Source organism: Anabas testudineus, chromosome 6 (assembly GCF_900324465.2).
Source record: "Anabas testudineus chromosome 6, fAnaTes1.2, whole genome shotgun sequence".
Taxonomy (NCBI): Eukaryota; Metazoa; Chordata; class Actinopteri; order Anabantiformes; family Anabantidae; genus Anabas; species Anabas testudineus.
The window spans coordinates 10,949,972-10,967,153 of record NC_046615.1 but is presented as its reverse complement, the minus strand read 5'-3'; the positions used below and the strand labels follow the sequence as shown (position 1 = coordinate 10,967,153).

The 17,182-nt window shown below is 41.4% G+C and overlaps 1 protein-coding gene across 3 annotated transcripts in view; it reads right to left on the bottom strand.

The window, feature by feature from the left end:
* Positions 1-17,182, bottom strand: part of wwox (WW domain containing oxidoreductase) — a 117,841-nt gene that overhangs the window by 77,386 nt on the left and 23,273 nt on the right. For all 3 annotated transcript variants that reach the window (XM_026365627.1, XM_026365629.1, XM_026365628.1), the window contains exons 6-8: positions 8,446-8,534; positions 3,810-3,995; positions 1,058-1,322 (exon numbers count right to left, since the gene is read on the bottom strand). In XM_026365627.1, the coding sequence (XP_026221412.1) occupies positions 1,058-1,322; positions 3,810-3,995; positions 8,446-8,534 (540 nt within the window). The remainder of the gene's footprint in view (positions 1-1,057; positions 1,323-3,809; positions 3,996-8,445; positions 8,535-17,182) is intronic.

Here is a 17,182-nt window from a genome sequence, read left to right as displayed (position 1 = left end):
ACAGCCTGAGGCCTTGTGTCTGTCAAACATGATGGATCAGAATAACGCTTCACTAAAATTCCACCATGCTGCCTTTCAACATATCACATTTTCCCTTGAGTGCAAACACTAAATTGATAAAGTATGAAGAGCAGCTAATGGAAAGATGTAACAGTCAAACTAAAGCATATATTAGGAGACTATGGAGTCAGTGCTGCTATCCATTGGAAAATCTTACAGAGCAAAGGACACAATATAGACTAAGATAAATCATGGTGCTGGATTTTATCGTTCATATCAAAAGAGTGCGAGGACGTTAACCTCAGGCACCTGACATCATTTCGTAAGCACACACGTGCCATGAACACCCTTATGCGGTCATTTATTGTACAGCCACACACACTCGGGGCATGTAAGGAATATGAGGTTGCTGCCTTAGGAGGAAAATTTAGCAGTAAGTCGTCTTACATGATGTGGATCTAACTGGATGTCCGTGACTTGCGACTGCAAATAAATATACTGCATTTGACAGAAAGCTTATTCTCTTAGAGCACATGACTGCATAAAGGTAGATACTTGAGTTTATGCAGTACATTTACTGTAACCTAATAGTCACAGTACACTGGATCTGGAATATCACCTACCCTGGTGAGAGGAGAACAGCCTCTCAGAGTTAAATAAACAGTGACAGGAGGAAGAGGAAAACAAACCACAGAATATCTCTCTATCTGTGAAATCCAGACTCTCTCCCTGAGCCCTCAGCACTCAGCAGATCAACCCCTCTCTATCCTTTTCCTCTCCTCTCTTCCAGGAACATGCCAAGACAAACATACGGGCTGAATAAGGCGACACATTAGAGCCCGAAAGGAAGATAGCAATATAATAATATAGTGTGGTGACTTTACTGATTCTCTTCCCATGCTGGAAAATAAAGCTAGCTGCAGATCCACCACTAAACCAATGTATTCTCATCTGTAATTTTAAAAAAAAATAGTATTTTTGGTGACCATTGACCCAGTCACGCTACAGTATGTGCAGTCATAAGGTTAGATTTTTACAGACTTGTTTTCTGCCTTACCATAGACTTGGTGAAAGGCCGGGCCAGTGTGAAGAGAAAGGTCATCAGCCACCAGCTCCGGTGAATGGACGTGTACATCATGTTCCCTGGATGCAGTGCGTTGGAGGTGACGCCATGAGGTGAGAGGCGGCGATGGAGCTCATTGCTGAAGAGGACGTTACAGAGTTTGGCCCGATTGTAAGCTAGCATGGACCAGTAGTCCTTCTTTTGGGGAGACAACAGGGCCAGGTCCACTTTGCCACAGGAGTCTAACAGGTCCGTGAACCTAAAACACAGTACAGATCAAGAACAGTTCGAGTGAGAGCGTGCGTCTGTGTAAGCTTTCCACGGGCAGATGTGTGGTGCTGGCTGCATACAAATCAAAAGACGTGACATGATGTTCTTTAATTGCCTGCGACAGAGCTGTTAAACTCCAGATGTTTGACAAGGCCCCTTAAACATTACACTACTCGTTGTGTTATTGTGCAGTCACACAACAACATCACACCGCACAGACATGAGATCTACACTGCCTGTGTGTGTATGTATGTGTTTACGTGTGTGTGTGTGTGTGTGTGAGAGAGAAACAGTGATAGAATCCAAACCGGCAGAACACATCCTACATATTAATCCAGTCATTAGAACACAACCAATCAAAATGTCACCTGGTTTCCTTGTTGTGACTTTACAAGCTTACTGCCTCTTGTTTACTGTCGCCTTCCGCAACATCCTTGCTTGGCTAAATTACAACATCTGCAGGCTTTTCATTTCATGTGCTGCAACTTCATAACTACTTTAGCAAGTAGAGGTTGATAAATCAAATGCACGGGCACCAAATGTGCTTTTTTTTCCATATTTGTTCTCATTGCTGAAGTTGAGTCTAGCTGCATTTGAATGAGGTTTTAAAACAAACAGTGAATTATATTTGCAGATGATCCACACAAATACATAGATTAAACAACATCAAATAAAACAAATAAATATATAAAGGTACATTGCCAGAGCTCAGTCAGAGGTAATGGCATTAAGGATATTATCTCCTCCTTGTTTGACGAGATCTAATGCAGGACTAGGCCAAAGTAAACCTGTACTGGGCCAATTCCACAGTAAGCCCCTGTGGTGGAAACTGATAAAGTGTCCTGCCATTACTTGTGTGACCATCACTCCCATCCCTGTCCCATATAGGTCAATACTTTGCCAGTGGACAAGGAGCTTAGGGGATACAATATGTTGCCAGGTCAGAGGTCAGACGCTGCCTGTGAGAAGAGGCTAAGTGAATAAACGAGAAATCAGCGGGAACTGAAAATAACACAAACAAAAAAGGGATCAACTTCAAAAGATGTAATATAGGTCTGGAATGAGGTGGGCAGAATGGAAGATGTATTATGAGATATTGTCTATATTTGCTCCTTGTTCCCCCCCTCTAGTCTTTGTCAGTGTGTAACTGACTCTCTCTGGTCCTACCTAAGTCACCTTTGAAGGGGTTAAAGCCACTGCTGCTTATAGAGGAGAGAAATGAAGCTGAGAGTATGTGTTGGGGAGGCAGAAGGAGAGAGATGGAGCTGTAGGGCAAAGAGTGAGAACGTGGTTATTCTTGGCTTTTCAATATGTATAAATTGTTTGCATTTAGATTCATTTAAAGTTTTAACATCGGGAAAACTTGTGTGAACTCACTGTTCCTACTTACTGCAGGTTCGTCTTCCATCAGCTATATGTTGTCAATACTCCCTTTATGACACGCTTTATTTCAATAGGCTTTCTCCATTCTCTCTACGTCTTACCATGGCAAACAAAAGTAGAGTGAGACCCCAAGTAAAGTGTCAAACCATCTCCTCCGCTGCTCTTGTTCTTTCATGCATGGCAGTCTGTATAACATAACTCATATGAGGGCCCCTGTAATGGTGCTGCTGGTTGATCTGCTAGAATAACTCTGTATGTTCTCCTTGTCTCAGGTCACTCTGCCGAGCTCCAATCAATCACTCTGCTTGACCGTCTGACTGACTGAAGCCAGGATCAATGTCTCGCTCACACACACATACACGTGCACGCACACATGGCTCGGGGCTTAGGCGCACAGATCACTATAAGGCATCATGCTTGTCTATTGTATGACGGGCGAAACAGAAGGCTATGGAGCAGAGTTGCTTAACAAAAAGACAGACTTGGAAAGCATTAGATGGCAGAAGGAGTGAACAGAGAGGAGAAAGGGGCTGAGTCAGGGGGTCAGACAGAAAGGAGCAGATACTTGATCAAAGTAAATTTCAGCTGATAAGTCCATCCATCATGTTGATGATACATTTAATTCATAGTGACAGCATGTGGAGGGAAATGAATTTTCAGTGAGTGAGGCTGTCATGTTTGACAATACACATTAAGTCTGATCTATCAGTTTATGGTGAAAACTAGCCAATGTGGCCAATATAACAGCATGGCTGGAGTTAAAGAATTTACAGTTTTAGAGCTAGTGAATAGGGTGTTCATTTACATTATGGCAACCTGGATGGACCATTTCCATGCCCACAGTGTTAAAATAAGGCAGGTGTGGGTGTATAGTTCTCAAACTCAGCAATGGAGACAGTAATTTCTGCCTATTAATGCTGAACATAAACATCACACATGTACAAATATTTTCTTTGCTATTCATATTAAGAATTAATTAATGTATGGCAGGTACAACACACAGAGTATGATTATTATTTAATGAAATATTTCAAAGTCGTATTTTTTCTATATAGATTCAAACTATTTAATCTGCTTAGTTTATCGTATTCACCTGTGAGACTCTGAAGACACAACCACGACACGGGCGGGGACCGAGCGGCGCAGCACATCCTGTAGACACTGAACAAGAAGGAAGTGACCTAGGTGGCAGATCTGGAAGGTGGACTCCAGGCCGTCTTCTGTCAAGCTCCAGGGCTGAGTGCACACCGCCGCATTACATACCAGAATGTGGAGGGGCCTATGGGGGGGAGGAAGGTATAAAATAAAACACGTTTGATTGTTTATTGATGATGAGTGAAAACAAAGAAGTCACCGCTGCAAAAAGGGGGATTTTTATACCCGATTGGCCTGAAAAAGAGGTAAGGAGACAGCGAGGGGAAATAAATAGAGACGCTGGAATAGCGAGAAGCAAGAGCAGAGGAAGGAAACAGGGTGTCGTATTCCAGAGTGTGGTAGACTTTAGAGCTCTACAGAGACAGAGCATCAGAAATGCTGATATGATACAGAGGTTTCCAGTGTAACTCCCACTGGCTCAACAGGTACTGTAGATACAGAAACAGCTGGCTGGAATCCAAGATCAACATCATCGTTAAAACTGAGAAAAAATCTCAAACCACTTCAACACACCAGGGTGGTGGTGGGAACAATGGGTGTTGATATAGGCTCTGTGTAACTACTCTGAGTAACAACACACACTAACATATTGATTCAGGACTGTGAAGAGAAAAAAATAAAAATAATAATAATACACACACGTCATAATTCAAAAAGAAGCTGACTTTACTCAGGAACAGAACAAAAGCATACGCTTTAGCACACACAGACATGCAACACATCTCCATTCTTTCAGACGTCTTGTGGGTGAGCACACACTCCCTGCATGCTTGCCAGTGAATGGAGATTGGTCAGGGTAGTGAGAGATCCTTGTCGGTGACAGCGTCGCTCCAGCGAGCTCGAAACCACAGTAATACAGACGAACAATCCAAACACACCCCACCAATTTTTAATTTCTTCCATTAGAATTAATTATGAGGCCGAAGGCAATTTGTGTACCCTGTGTTTAAGACTGCCTACTGGATTAATTAAAAACTGGATGCTGGAAAATTAATGTGTGAATTGTTATGCCTTGCTATAATGAGCCATCCCATGCTATTACATAGGAGTGTACTGTACGATCACCTTCAGGCCTCCGAACACACAAGGTTCATTAAAGATCACAAACCTAGTCACAAGTCAACTTAAAGAATGCCAGCCTCAGCATTTTATCAACAGAGCACACTGTAGCAGTGAGATATTCAAATTTTCATTCAAAACATAATAAGGTTGGGAAGCACAGTATAACTTAATTGCTTAGTACAGAAAACATATCTGTAAATAAATGACCTCGGTGACCTGCACTTTGATTTGATTAATAAAAAAGACTAGTTGAAAACTGAAACGCCACAGAAGCAGTGATGTCAGATTTCCTCTGGAATTGCTCACAGCTTTAAAAACAGACAAAACACATTGTTGTTTTTGGCCCAGTGTTCCCCTTTCTAATAGAGTGTGAAGCACATTAACATTGTGCTATATAAGGTAAAACTCTTGGCTGTGTCCCCAGTGCGCTGGTTGGTGCTGCACAGTAGCGGTGCAGGCATGAACTCTTGACCTAACTTTTCAACCTCTCACCGCAGCTGTTGTTTTAAACTAATCCTCACGTTAGTTACATCTCTAACGATTTTGTGATTTTATTATGACGTTAAGCTGCAAAGACAGAAGTGTGAAACAAATTATTATGTCACTCAAAGTATATCACATATTTGTGATTAAAAGAAGGAAAAAAAACTCCAGTAACCAACTTTTCTCTGGCCGGTAGAGCAATTTCCCCCACACAGTTCACATGGGCCTCTGGTGAGTCTGCTTGTAATGTAAAAGGCCTGTTAATTCAACTGCCCACCAGTTAGTCCCTCTCTCATAAGCGCAAGTTTAATGAATGTCTTTAATAGGCCTATTGCCGCATACTACAGTCCCTCTCTCCCCATTAAGACCTCACACAACACGGTGTGCACTGTGTAATCTCAGCGCTGGTCAAACGAGGGAGTTAACTACCAAACAGGGAGATATTGGTTTATATATTTACTTTAAATAACCCCCCTGGGTATGACCCCTGACCTCTATGATAATGTGGGCCAGCAGGAAGAGATTGCCTATGTGAACTGGGCTTAGACTACCGGTCATTAACACTGCACTTTATTGGCAACTAGGAAACTGGCACTGACAACAAACATATACACTCCCCGGCCACTTTATTAGGTACACCTGTTCAACTGCTCATTAACACAAATGGCTAATCAGCCAATCATATGGCAGCAACATAATACATTTAGGCATGTAGCAGAAACGTTCTGCTGAAGAAACTAAGCATCAGAATGAAGAGGAAATGAGATTTAAGTGATTTTGAACGTGGCATGCTGTTGGTGCCAGACAGGACATTTCAGAAACTCCTGATCTATTGGGATTTTCATGCACAACAACAAATCTCTAGACTAGAGAACAATGGCCAGACTGGTTTGAGGTGGCAGAAACGACAGGAAAGCATAGATGTATCCTGAGGGTAAAATAATGTTCAATGCAAAGTAGCAAGGTGTACCTGATAAAGTTGCAGATGAGTCTAGATATGTATCCACTATTCATATTCAGTTTCATATTTAAACACTCATATACAATTTGAGTTACAATGAACTAAATAGCAAGTGGAAGATTAATGTGACATAGTTTGAGTGTCTGTTTACAGACCTGCAATACACAATATTCTTCATACTACAACAGAATTAATAAAAAATAAATAAATAAATCACAGATGAAACAAATTATACGTGTTAATTACTGACTGTTCAGTAGAAATTGTATTCAGGGCATCGTACCAGTGCTGTCCCCCATCAATTGCATCCCAATAAAACAGCACTGCGTTCACCAATATCAATATCCAGGTAATTTCATTTCAAAGGACAGGCAATTAAAGCAGAATTGGGGTCAATGGAACACAAAGCAGCGTGAAAGCCACTGACTAAAGCACTTAAAAGCAAAGAAGTGAGAAACGAGAGAAGGAAAAGAAAAAGACTGATTACATTTCACCTGTCAATGACACGCTGCAAGAGCATTATTGTGCATGCGTATGTGAGTGTATGTATCCGTTTGTCTCTGTGTATTTACAAAACATTACATGTACGCTTCTGCACACGGAATCATCTGTGTGTGTCCGTGCATGTATGCACATATATGTGCGAGTGGTGTGTGTTATGCCTGAAGACATACGTGCAGTAATAGAGTGGTGGTAGTCTCAGACAGCTGCCCAGTGCCATTCACAGCTCAAAGCTCCCAGTCTCCACTCTGCTCTGTTCGCCTTCTGATGAGAATTAATGTACTCTGACGTCCCCTGGGACTCCCCCACTCCCCCCAACACCACAGCTAATGAAGAAATACAACCTTGCCAAAATACTGAGGTTGCCAGAGAGAGCGACACAGACAGAGAAAGACTGAGATACAACGTGAGAGAGGGTAAAAGAGAGGGAAACGGAGGCAGATAAACCATTCGCAAACTGGGATGTGTAAAAAACTAAGGAATTCTGGAGACAGTGGGGTTAAAGAGAGATAAACATACAGTGCTTTAGTGCGGATGGGATGGACAAATGCAAGAGATGGGAGAGAGCTATAGGACACAGAGTGAGGGAAGCCACTGTGAGGTTTGGCTGTGACCCAAGACACGTGTCCTGGATGGCCATACCCTGCCCCAGGGCTGCTACAGGCGATGACTGTCCTGCCTCTCCCCAAGGGGCTCCCCTGACACCAGGCACATGCACACACAAGCACACACACACATCCACACCCACGCCTAGAGACCTACTGGTGGATGAGCAGTATGGATGACTTGACAGAATCCATGACCCCAAAATAGCGACTGTGCGACCAGCCACAAGATGTAAGACACATGCCGTAAAAGCTGACCACCACAAAATAAGCGCCATAAAGTCTGTTCATCTGTTTGACCAATGTCAAGTCAATGGACACAAATGGACACACTGACTTCTGGGGCCTTGACCATATGGTGTCCATCAGAAACAGCAGCATTGTTTAAATTTGGTGTATGCAAGAAGATGAGGTGGTTTGCTTATATGAGAGATTCAGTTTAGTATACATTGCTTTTAATTATTTGTTTCTTTCTTCCTGTTTCCTTTTTTGTCTTTTCATCTGAATAAGTAAAATTAAAAAGGCCCAGCAATTGAATAATGGCTACTAAAGTTTAACCAGAACTGAGATACAGCACTACTGAACTGTGCTGCCACACAAGCTATTTTAGGACCTAGCTCTGTCCCGTCTCCTCACAATGGAGACTTGCTTGTATTTTGATGGTATTTTACATCTAAACTGAACCAAATCTTGTGGAAAAAGTACAGTTTGTAGAGTAAAACCTTTCAGTCAAACACACTCAAGTGCAACATTGGAAGGAGCCATATTCTTCCAGAGCATTTGCACTGAATGTCCACAATGCTCTGGAGCTAAAGGTCAACTAGGCATTGTCACGAAGCAAAATGTATAAATGACAATAGAAATGTAGAAGTAAAACCATAATGCATAGGCTGCATATAAAAAATATCAAGCATAGCAGAAAATATCAGAAACAGTGGAAGGACCAGTTTTGAAATACTCACAGTTTCTTGGCTTTGAAAGCAGCTGCAAACTCCCGAACACTTCGGAGAGAGGCCAGATCGCACATCATTGCTTCCACTCTTGCTTTGTGCTGTTGAGAAAGAGAAAAGAAGTATGATTGTTATTAATATTATAATCAGCAGCAGTAGGAAAGAAACAAATTCGATGCCATTAAGTATTTATTTGTTCATTTTGTCAATTACCACAAATTTGCATTTGTGCAGGTTCCAATTAGGAAATCGTTGTGCTGAACTGGTTTCAGAGGGTGTAAGTATAAAGAAGGCCCTTTAAGGATAATTTGTAATTTTTTTGAACTACCGGTAAATTATTTCACTTGATTTAACTTGTTACTTTTATAGACTGGTACAATCATGTAAAAAGATGTGATTTTACATGGTCACAGTCTTGACTCCTAAAAGACTCCCTAGCTTTTGATTGTGTGGTCTCAGCGCGTGTTTGTGTGTGTGTGTGTGTGTGTGTGTGTGTGTGCTTCGTCTTACACCATATGTTGGGAGACAGCGTGAGGATAGGAGAGGAGCAGAGAAAGATAAATGACTTGAGAAGTGAATGCATAGCTGCATTTACACACAGAGGAAGACAGGCTAAATATTCATCATCCTCTCCATCCCACTGTAGCATTCTGTTGCAGGGCAAAGACCTCAGCAGACATGTATGCAGGCGTAAAGGACCATATCTCTTTAATAACACTGTACCACCATGTTTTCTTGCCTGTGATAACTCAGATTTAACTCAGACTCTTCACATCTTCCTGTCTCTTCCCACTCTTGTCATCTTCTACATCTATATCAGCACAGGTCCTCCTAACAGTCAACCCAGGTTCAGTCTCCCTTCAACATACATGTTCATGCAGGACCTTGCTGTATGCTGGCACGAGCACATACAGCATGAACTGAGTTGGTGTTACATTCAGGTTAACGTCCTTTAAGCTTATCCCTGATGCTTGGGTGGTAAAAGGAGTGAGATATTGAACTCAGGACTACCAGCTGGGCTCTGGATTCGGTAACGCCAGGTATCCCTGATGCTACCTCTTCCCCTCGTCCTGCCCGCCATCCCTGAGGAATGCTGTCAGCTCAAATTACAGCCCGGAAGAGTGTTCAACGCTCTTTTCTCCATCTACCACCACTACTGCTGCGCCCCTGTCAGCCTTTTCCACTGATCTGATCTCCAGTCTGTGGGTGTCATTTGGGAATGTCTTTCCTCTGCAGAGTTAAATGTACATGACACTCAGTAAGGATGCTCCATGGAGCAATGAACACAAAAAAAAAAAAACAACAAAGGGTGAAGGCAGCCTTCTGATAGTAAGATGATTCTCCAGGCATTTTACAGACATCATAACTGCCTTAGGGTGTATTTATACATGCATACACAGGCGCACGCACACACACAGACACACACAACAAATTCAATGTTGTGACTCAAGGGTAAAACCATGCCATCACACCATTATCTATGCTTGAGTTATTCTCTTGATGCTACTCTACACCATTATATGCATGGTATTACAAAGCATTAAAGGGCTGATTATAGCTATTATAGATATGATTATAGGGTATCTGCTTATATGATCTGCACACAGCAGTAATCACAGGTGAGAGGAGACAACTGTCTAATTTAATGACTTGTATGTGTGGTATGCATTTACATTACTAGCTACTATGGACAATATGCATATACACAGATGCAGAGGTTAAGTAATATGTGTAAGCAGGGTTAGGGTTAGACAGAAAGAAAGAGAAGAAAAACATTTGTTTAAGTGAAAACAGAAGACAGTGAGAAATCGAACATAGATGTGTGTAAAAAACTTTTTTTTTTTTCTTTTGAATTGAATTTCACAGCGAGAAAAAAAAGAAATTACAGCTAAACAAGGTCAGATCATGGAGTTGTGTGATAATTAACAGGTCAGTATAAGGCCTCCTCAACAGGGAAGCTCTCTATGTGTGTATGACCAGCAGAGAAGATGAGAGCAGGTGTCAGCTTGACGAACACATACCCCCTTCTCTAGAGACAGGGGGGGAGAGGGAAGGAGAGATGGAGTAATGGGAGACCAGAGGGAGGATAGAGGGGGACTGAAGGGGGGCCACTGGAGCAAATCCAGCAGGGAGAAGGTGAGCAGCCTGCCTGCCCACCTACCCTCCCCCTGCAGATTGAAGTCTTGCGAAGAAAATAAAGTTTATTGCCTGGAAAGAAGGGGGAAAAGCATGTAAAAAGCATTAAAGCGATGGAGGTGAACAATTAGACAGATGGCCAGGTTTTGGAAGGAGAAGAGGAAAAAAAGGGTAGAAAAAGAGAGGTAGAATGCACGGACGCAATCGTTCAGGGTTTTTATGAGGACCCTGACAACTCCTGGTCTCTTCAAGGGCAAAGGAAAAGTGAGAGGCAGCGAAGCCTCTCTGGTTAACTCCGAAGTAATCGCTGAGTGTGCAACACCACAGAGCTCGGCTCAGGGTGACAGAGCTTACCGCCCCCAGCTACACACAACCTATCATTCCATCTAAATGCAAAAGGCTAATTATGAGTGAAACAGACGTGTAAATACGTTTTACAGCTTGAAAACTAGAAACGGCGCCGACTGTGTGTCCATCTTTATGACTGCACTTCTGTAGAAGAGCCACGTGTTTGAAACAGAGAGCAGCAAGGTCAATATGATCCTAACGTGGGCATTAGATCCCTCTGCCCTCCGCTCCTGCCACCACCGCTTACCTTCTACCCCCACCTACAGCCATCTACCCAAGAGAACAACTATTTCGTAAGGTGACTATAACTTTCAGCAGAAGTAAGCAAAGTAAGAAGGAGGAAGTGAGTTAAGGAAGCGGTTCTCTGTAGAGGGTCTCCTCATCTCTCCTGGTGTTTTCCACATGTGTTGGGGAATGACATGTAGTCATTGCTGTGGAGAAAGATGGAGACAGAGTGGGGGATGCAGGGGGAAGAGATCTAATATAATTATAACTGGGGCCATCCAATCCAATAAAATGAAGACATATTAGATCAGGGGAGCTCCATCCTGTTCAATAAGACAGTGGACCACTCTACTACCGCTTAAAACTCACACATGTAGGCATACGCACATACATGCGCACACAGGTATGCACACTCTGCTGACCCCTTTAATAGCACAGCAACCACCCCTAATGGACGCAAGCAAGTGGAACCGCCAAATAATACACTGTCTTAATGCACTAGGCTCAATCTCATCCCCACTCCCCTTATCCTTCTCAGGCTTCCCTCTCTCACACTTTAACCCACGTTTCCATCTTCCTTCACCTCGAGCTGCTCTCTGACCGCCTCAGCTCCCTTTATAGATCACCAATGCAGGGACAACACTTAGGAAATCAAAAGTACTCCCAATATACAAAACACTTAACCCGCAGACCTCAGTTAACACCTGAGAGAGAGAAAGATTGTAAAAGTCAGACAGAAGGGGGGAAAAACTGTGCCATTTCTTTAGTCTAATGTAGTTTCTCCCAGTAAATATGAGATCCCTCATCAGTATAAAGCAACACCAATATTCCATGGCTGTACTTTTTTACCAGCAGGTGCGGAGGTAAGGTGTTGTAATGGCGGTGAAAGTGAATGAGCAGGGGAGACACCATGTGAAAAGGGCACCTTATAAAAGCAATTAGAGAAATGACTTTGAGCCCCTCTTCTTGCTCTGTAGATTAGAACAGGCCTCGGAGGGGGGAACACAGAGGAGCTCAGATCTCTATGACCTTGTCCGCAACACGCCACACTAAATTGGTCATCAGCTTTTAAGACTGTATTTTATCATAGATATATATTTTTAGCGAAAAAGAAAAAGAGAAAAGGAAGGAGGGGGAGACTGTGGAATGTGTTGGTCGTACATCATCCTGTCACAATTATGACATTTGTTCATAAATACCAACCAATCTCCTCTCCACCTGGCTAAGTCACATGCACTTACACACCAACAAAGAAATACACACACACCACGTGCAGCGAACGCACATGCACACTGCAAATAAAGAAACAGATGCATCTGGCTGGGTGCCCCGCCACAGGTCTGAGAACTGACCTCCACACACAGAGAGACAGAGTACACACCTAGGCAACATGCATTCAAGCACCTAACACACAAATGAATGCATACGCTTTGCACATTACAAACACACACAAACAAACAAATGCACGCGCACATACACATGCACACACTCACTGACATGCACACACGCTGCAATTAATAGGGAGGCAGGTCTCTGGTGAGGAAGAGAAAGTGCCTGTTCAGCACATACAGGCAGAATATGCAATTTCCTCCAGTTAAGTCTGTATTAAATTGATTTCTTCTTTCTCTGACACGGACTGGGTTTTTCCCCCCTAATGAAAACTGGATAATCTACAGGTTTTCCCTTTCCTGAAATCAAGTTACAAATCAAGCTATTCAGGGGCAGATATGGGAAAGGTGAAGGAAGGACATGGGACGATTTTCCAGATGAGAAACATGGAGAATGAGGGACATACGTGCTGTTACTCTTAACAAGGACATCAGGGGACCCTCACGCAGGGAGTAAAGGCCAGGTCTTTGGTTAAGTACTTGCTGACATTTTCATTCAGCGACATACTATGTTACTGCAGGGCCATGTTAGCAAACCCAGTATTAATGACTGTAATTAATGAAACATATTAATTAGCGAGCGCTTCAGTCATTCACTCACTCAAATCTCGCAAGAGGCTGTAGAGGGTGCAGAGAAACACTGAACATGCTGAGAAACGCAACACAAACAAGTTGGAGAGGACTTTAAAAAAAAAAAGAAGAGAGTTATCCAGATGGTGAAGGAAGTTTTTTAATTTTACTTAAGTAAATGTATTAGTAACTATTTGCAGTTTATTAGTGCTTCAATTAAAAAGTACTCTTTATGCAGACCAAATGATAGAGTTTGATAATTACATATACAGTATTATAGGACTGATAATGAAGAGGCATTAACTGTAAGCAGATTTTTTATGTTATAGCTGGTCAAGGTGAAGTGACTTTTAGTACTTTATACACTGCTGTGTAATTTAATTTACTGTATAGCAATGAATCCTATTTATATGCTCATTATAGCTTTTCAAAATCTTTATCTGCGATGTAGCTTAACTTTAACCATCATATAAATTTTGTAGTAAAGGATAAGTGCAGTACCTGAGCAAATGCTTTACTTCTTTCAACACATATATATATTTTGGAAAAAGGAAAATGTGCAAACAAGGGTAAATGTAATATTACATAATATTATCAAATAAAATAAAAACTGAAATCAGCCATTATGATTTGTGATAATAGTAAAATGTTTTGCATTACATTGCATTCCACCTAATCTAATGAAAATACCCTAAAATTCTTAACCTTTAAAAAATAAAATGCATGAATAATGTGAGTAATACTCCAATTGTTGCCACAACGTAGAAACATTTTAAGAAGATATTGTGTATATTGTGTTACATAGCTTGCACACCAAGTGCATTTAGACTTTATATTGACGCCTTAATCAAGTTTGTTATTGTCTAGCTATAGAGAACTTCTTCTGAAACAAGAGAGACAGAGAGTCAGAGAGAGAGAGAGAGAGAGAGAGAGAGATGAAGACATAGAGGGAAAGAGAGTGCGAGAGCCCGAGACAGAGCGAGAGAGAAACAGAGATGGGAAATGAAAAGGACAGGGCGGTCATCATAATTGCAGAGTTTGCTTTTCGGATGCAGACAGACCAGGGCCATGGGGCCTGAGGCAGATATCAAATTCCACTCAAACACACACATACACTCATATATATACGCACACACACACACCGAATAAACTAGAGTCAGCCGCTATAAGCGTGTTTTTTTTCATTAAGGCAAAAGAAAGCAGATTTTTTTAAGTGTTTTTTTTTTTTGTTCATTTGTGTTTTCTAACAGATAAACTGTGAAGTGAGATGGTGACATGAAGCTTTCAATCCTAACAATGTTATATTATAAATCTGTTCAGTGTGTGTGCGTGTGTGTGTGTGTGTGTGTGTGTCTCAATTTCTGCCTCTACTTCACTTCTCCCCTTCTTCATCCAGTGCAAAGCCTGATCAGATTTACATTAAAAAGTGATGGAGATTTAAATAATGTGTCTATGTTCTCAGAAAGACATCAGGAGATTTTCATCTTACTCTCCTCTTCCTCTCTGTCTCTTCCTCTCCATTTCCTCACCCTCTCCTGCTCCTATCTCCCCCTCATCTCATCCACTCCATCTCCGCCAGATTCGCAGACAGTGCATATTTTCCTGCATGTCTTCAGTGTAACCAATACCCCTAACAACCAGGATTTTAATGCGATCCATATCGCTCCCTAATATTTCAGATCTCAGAATAAGCACAGACAATTACATATTTACACCCAGCTTATTTTGCACTTCTGCACAGGGACTTTAGTGTGTGGATGAAGAGCACATACAGACTTAGATGCTGATTATGTTGTGGTTAGATAACAATAAACTCCTAGACCCTATGCACTTATACTGTATGTACAACTTTCTGTTTGGGGGTGTCAGCAATAAAGCTCAAGTCTCTCAAGTACAAAATAATCTGTTCTTTTCAAGTGCGGCAGTAATGTGATTGCTTTATCTAAACCTGCTAGTTTTCCACTGTTTAATTTCTCCTGAAACACTTGTGCCTTGTGTCATCTCTGTATCTGCAGGGTTGGTAAATGCACACATTTACACATATGTATAGTGCTGTAGTGAGAACACGTTGCTGTGCAGAGATGATAACTTAAGTCCCTTTGATTTGGTTATCCAAGCTCTTTTTGTATCAGTCTTATAAAAACATAAGCATAACATAATTGAATAAGAAAAGAATCTGGCAATTAAGAAACATGAAGGCCTTTGATGTGAGTAAGTGTATAATAGGCCTTTTGATGAGGGAGTGTTTTACACTCCGCAGGGTCTGGTATGCACTTTGATTAAAAGCTCTTTTGTTTGGCAATATTCTAAACTGCTTACTATTTTCCACTGTCACAATAGTTTAGCCTGGAAATACAAGAGAGAGTTTTTTTTTTTCCTTTCTCTGTCTCTCTGGGATAAATTATCCTGTTTTCTCTGGAATGAAATCATCACAGTGAGTTAGCATTAGAAGGAGGAAATTATTATTATTATTATTATTATATTATTATTATTATTATTATTATTATTATTATTATTAACAACAACAGCAATAATAATAATTTTATTATCGCCGTAGTTACATGATCCACCCCGTCCACTGTTAAGGTCGGCTGGTTTTGCATTCTGTTATAGTGTTAGGCGTATTTGAATAATAGGATTCTCATCATGCATCTTTAGCCTCTTGTCGCCTGATAATAGCCTGAAAAACTCTTGTTGAACACTGTAATAAATGCATCATGTGACCTCAGCAGAGGTCGGGGGTCAGCAAGCCACCAATTGTCAACGGAGCGGTGGTCTGACAGAGAATAAATGATGCCTTGTAAACAAATTGAATTATTGCTTTAATTCATGCAGCCTGATTCAATTTGCAGGGAGAAGAGTCTTTCACAAGGGAGAAGAGGAGCGAAGGAGTGACAGTGAGGGAGAAAGAAGGAAGATGCGGAGAAGGAGAGGCAGTGGATGAGAGATGTGAACTGTGGACACACAACTTCTACCTCAATCACTCTGTTCCACAACATCTTTGGCTCCACTAAAGAAGGATAACTACATTAACAATCATCTCACAAGACTGTGTGTTGCTTCCTGTACATGCCAAATCTTCCTTTCGTCTCTCAGCTAAATGTAATAAGGTTATGTATAAATTGATTTGGACCAGTCCACTAGACCTACTCCCTGTCCTGGCATGAACTGAGTGACAATAACAAATTTTATTACTGATCTGAACATTAGAAATTAATACATAGACTGCACTTGTGCATAAACAATTTAAGAAGTTTAGATAATTAATGAAGAAAAACTAATGTACATAAGGATAAAAGTATACTGAGAACAAGTAAGCAGCACTGGGGATTGATGCTTAAATCTGAAGAAATCTTTGAAGAAATCAGTGTAAGCTTATTGTAATGGGCAAATGGGAAGGCCCCATGAACCTAAAAAACCCTAAATGAAACATCAGTATTAAGTTTGGTCTATCACCCAAAGCTGTATTAGGTCTCTTCTCAGTTTGCTCCTTAATTCCATCAGAGTAATCCCACATTATTGCCCTCTAACAGTACCCTAAACGAAGAATAAAAAGTTTGCTCCCCTCTAGCAGTGTATTACCAGGAAACAACAGGCCCTCTCCTCATTAAGTTATAGATATAAATGCTCCAAAGCATGAAATTACCCCCGAGCCTCCCTCTCCAAATAACCTGGTTTGCAAACAAATGATCCGAGCACAAGCAGTAAAAGGCAGATTATTAAAATAATAGGAGGGATTTAAATTTGCATCCACAGAACAATTCAGCAAAGGACTGTGCAATTACTCCTCCCCCTCCTCTTCCCCTCTTCATTCCACCTTTCTACTAGCAAGTCAAGTCCCTCGCTCTTAATTGTGTCCATCTGTTCTTTCCAAGAAACACAAGCAGAGTTTGGTATCTTCAGGTGTGATTGCATGTGAGCATGTGTCAACTGCGGGAGTGTGTGCACTCAATGGTAGTATCTGGTATGTAGTTTACCTTCAAAAGAACTCTCACTTTACAGTACATGCTTTCTTATTCTCCTAGGCCCCCACCATAACACCTTCTTTCCAGGTCGTATATAACACTATGAAAAATATCTAA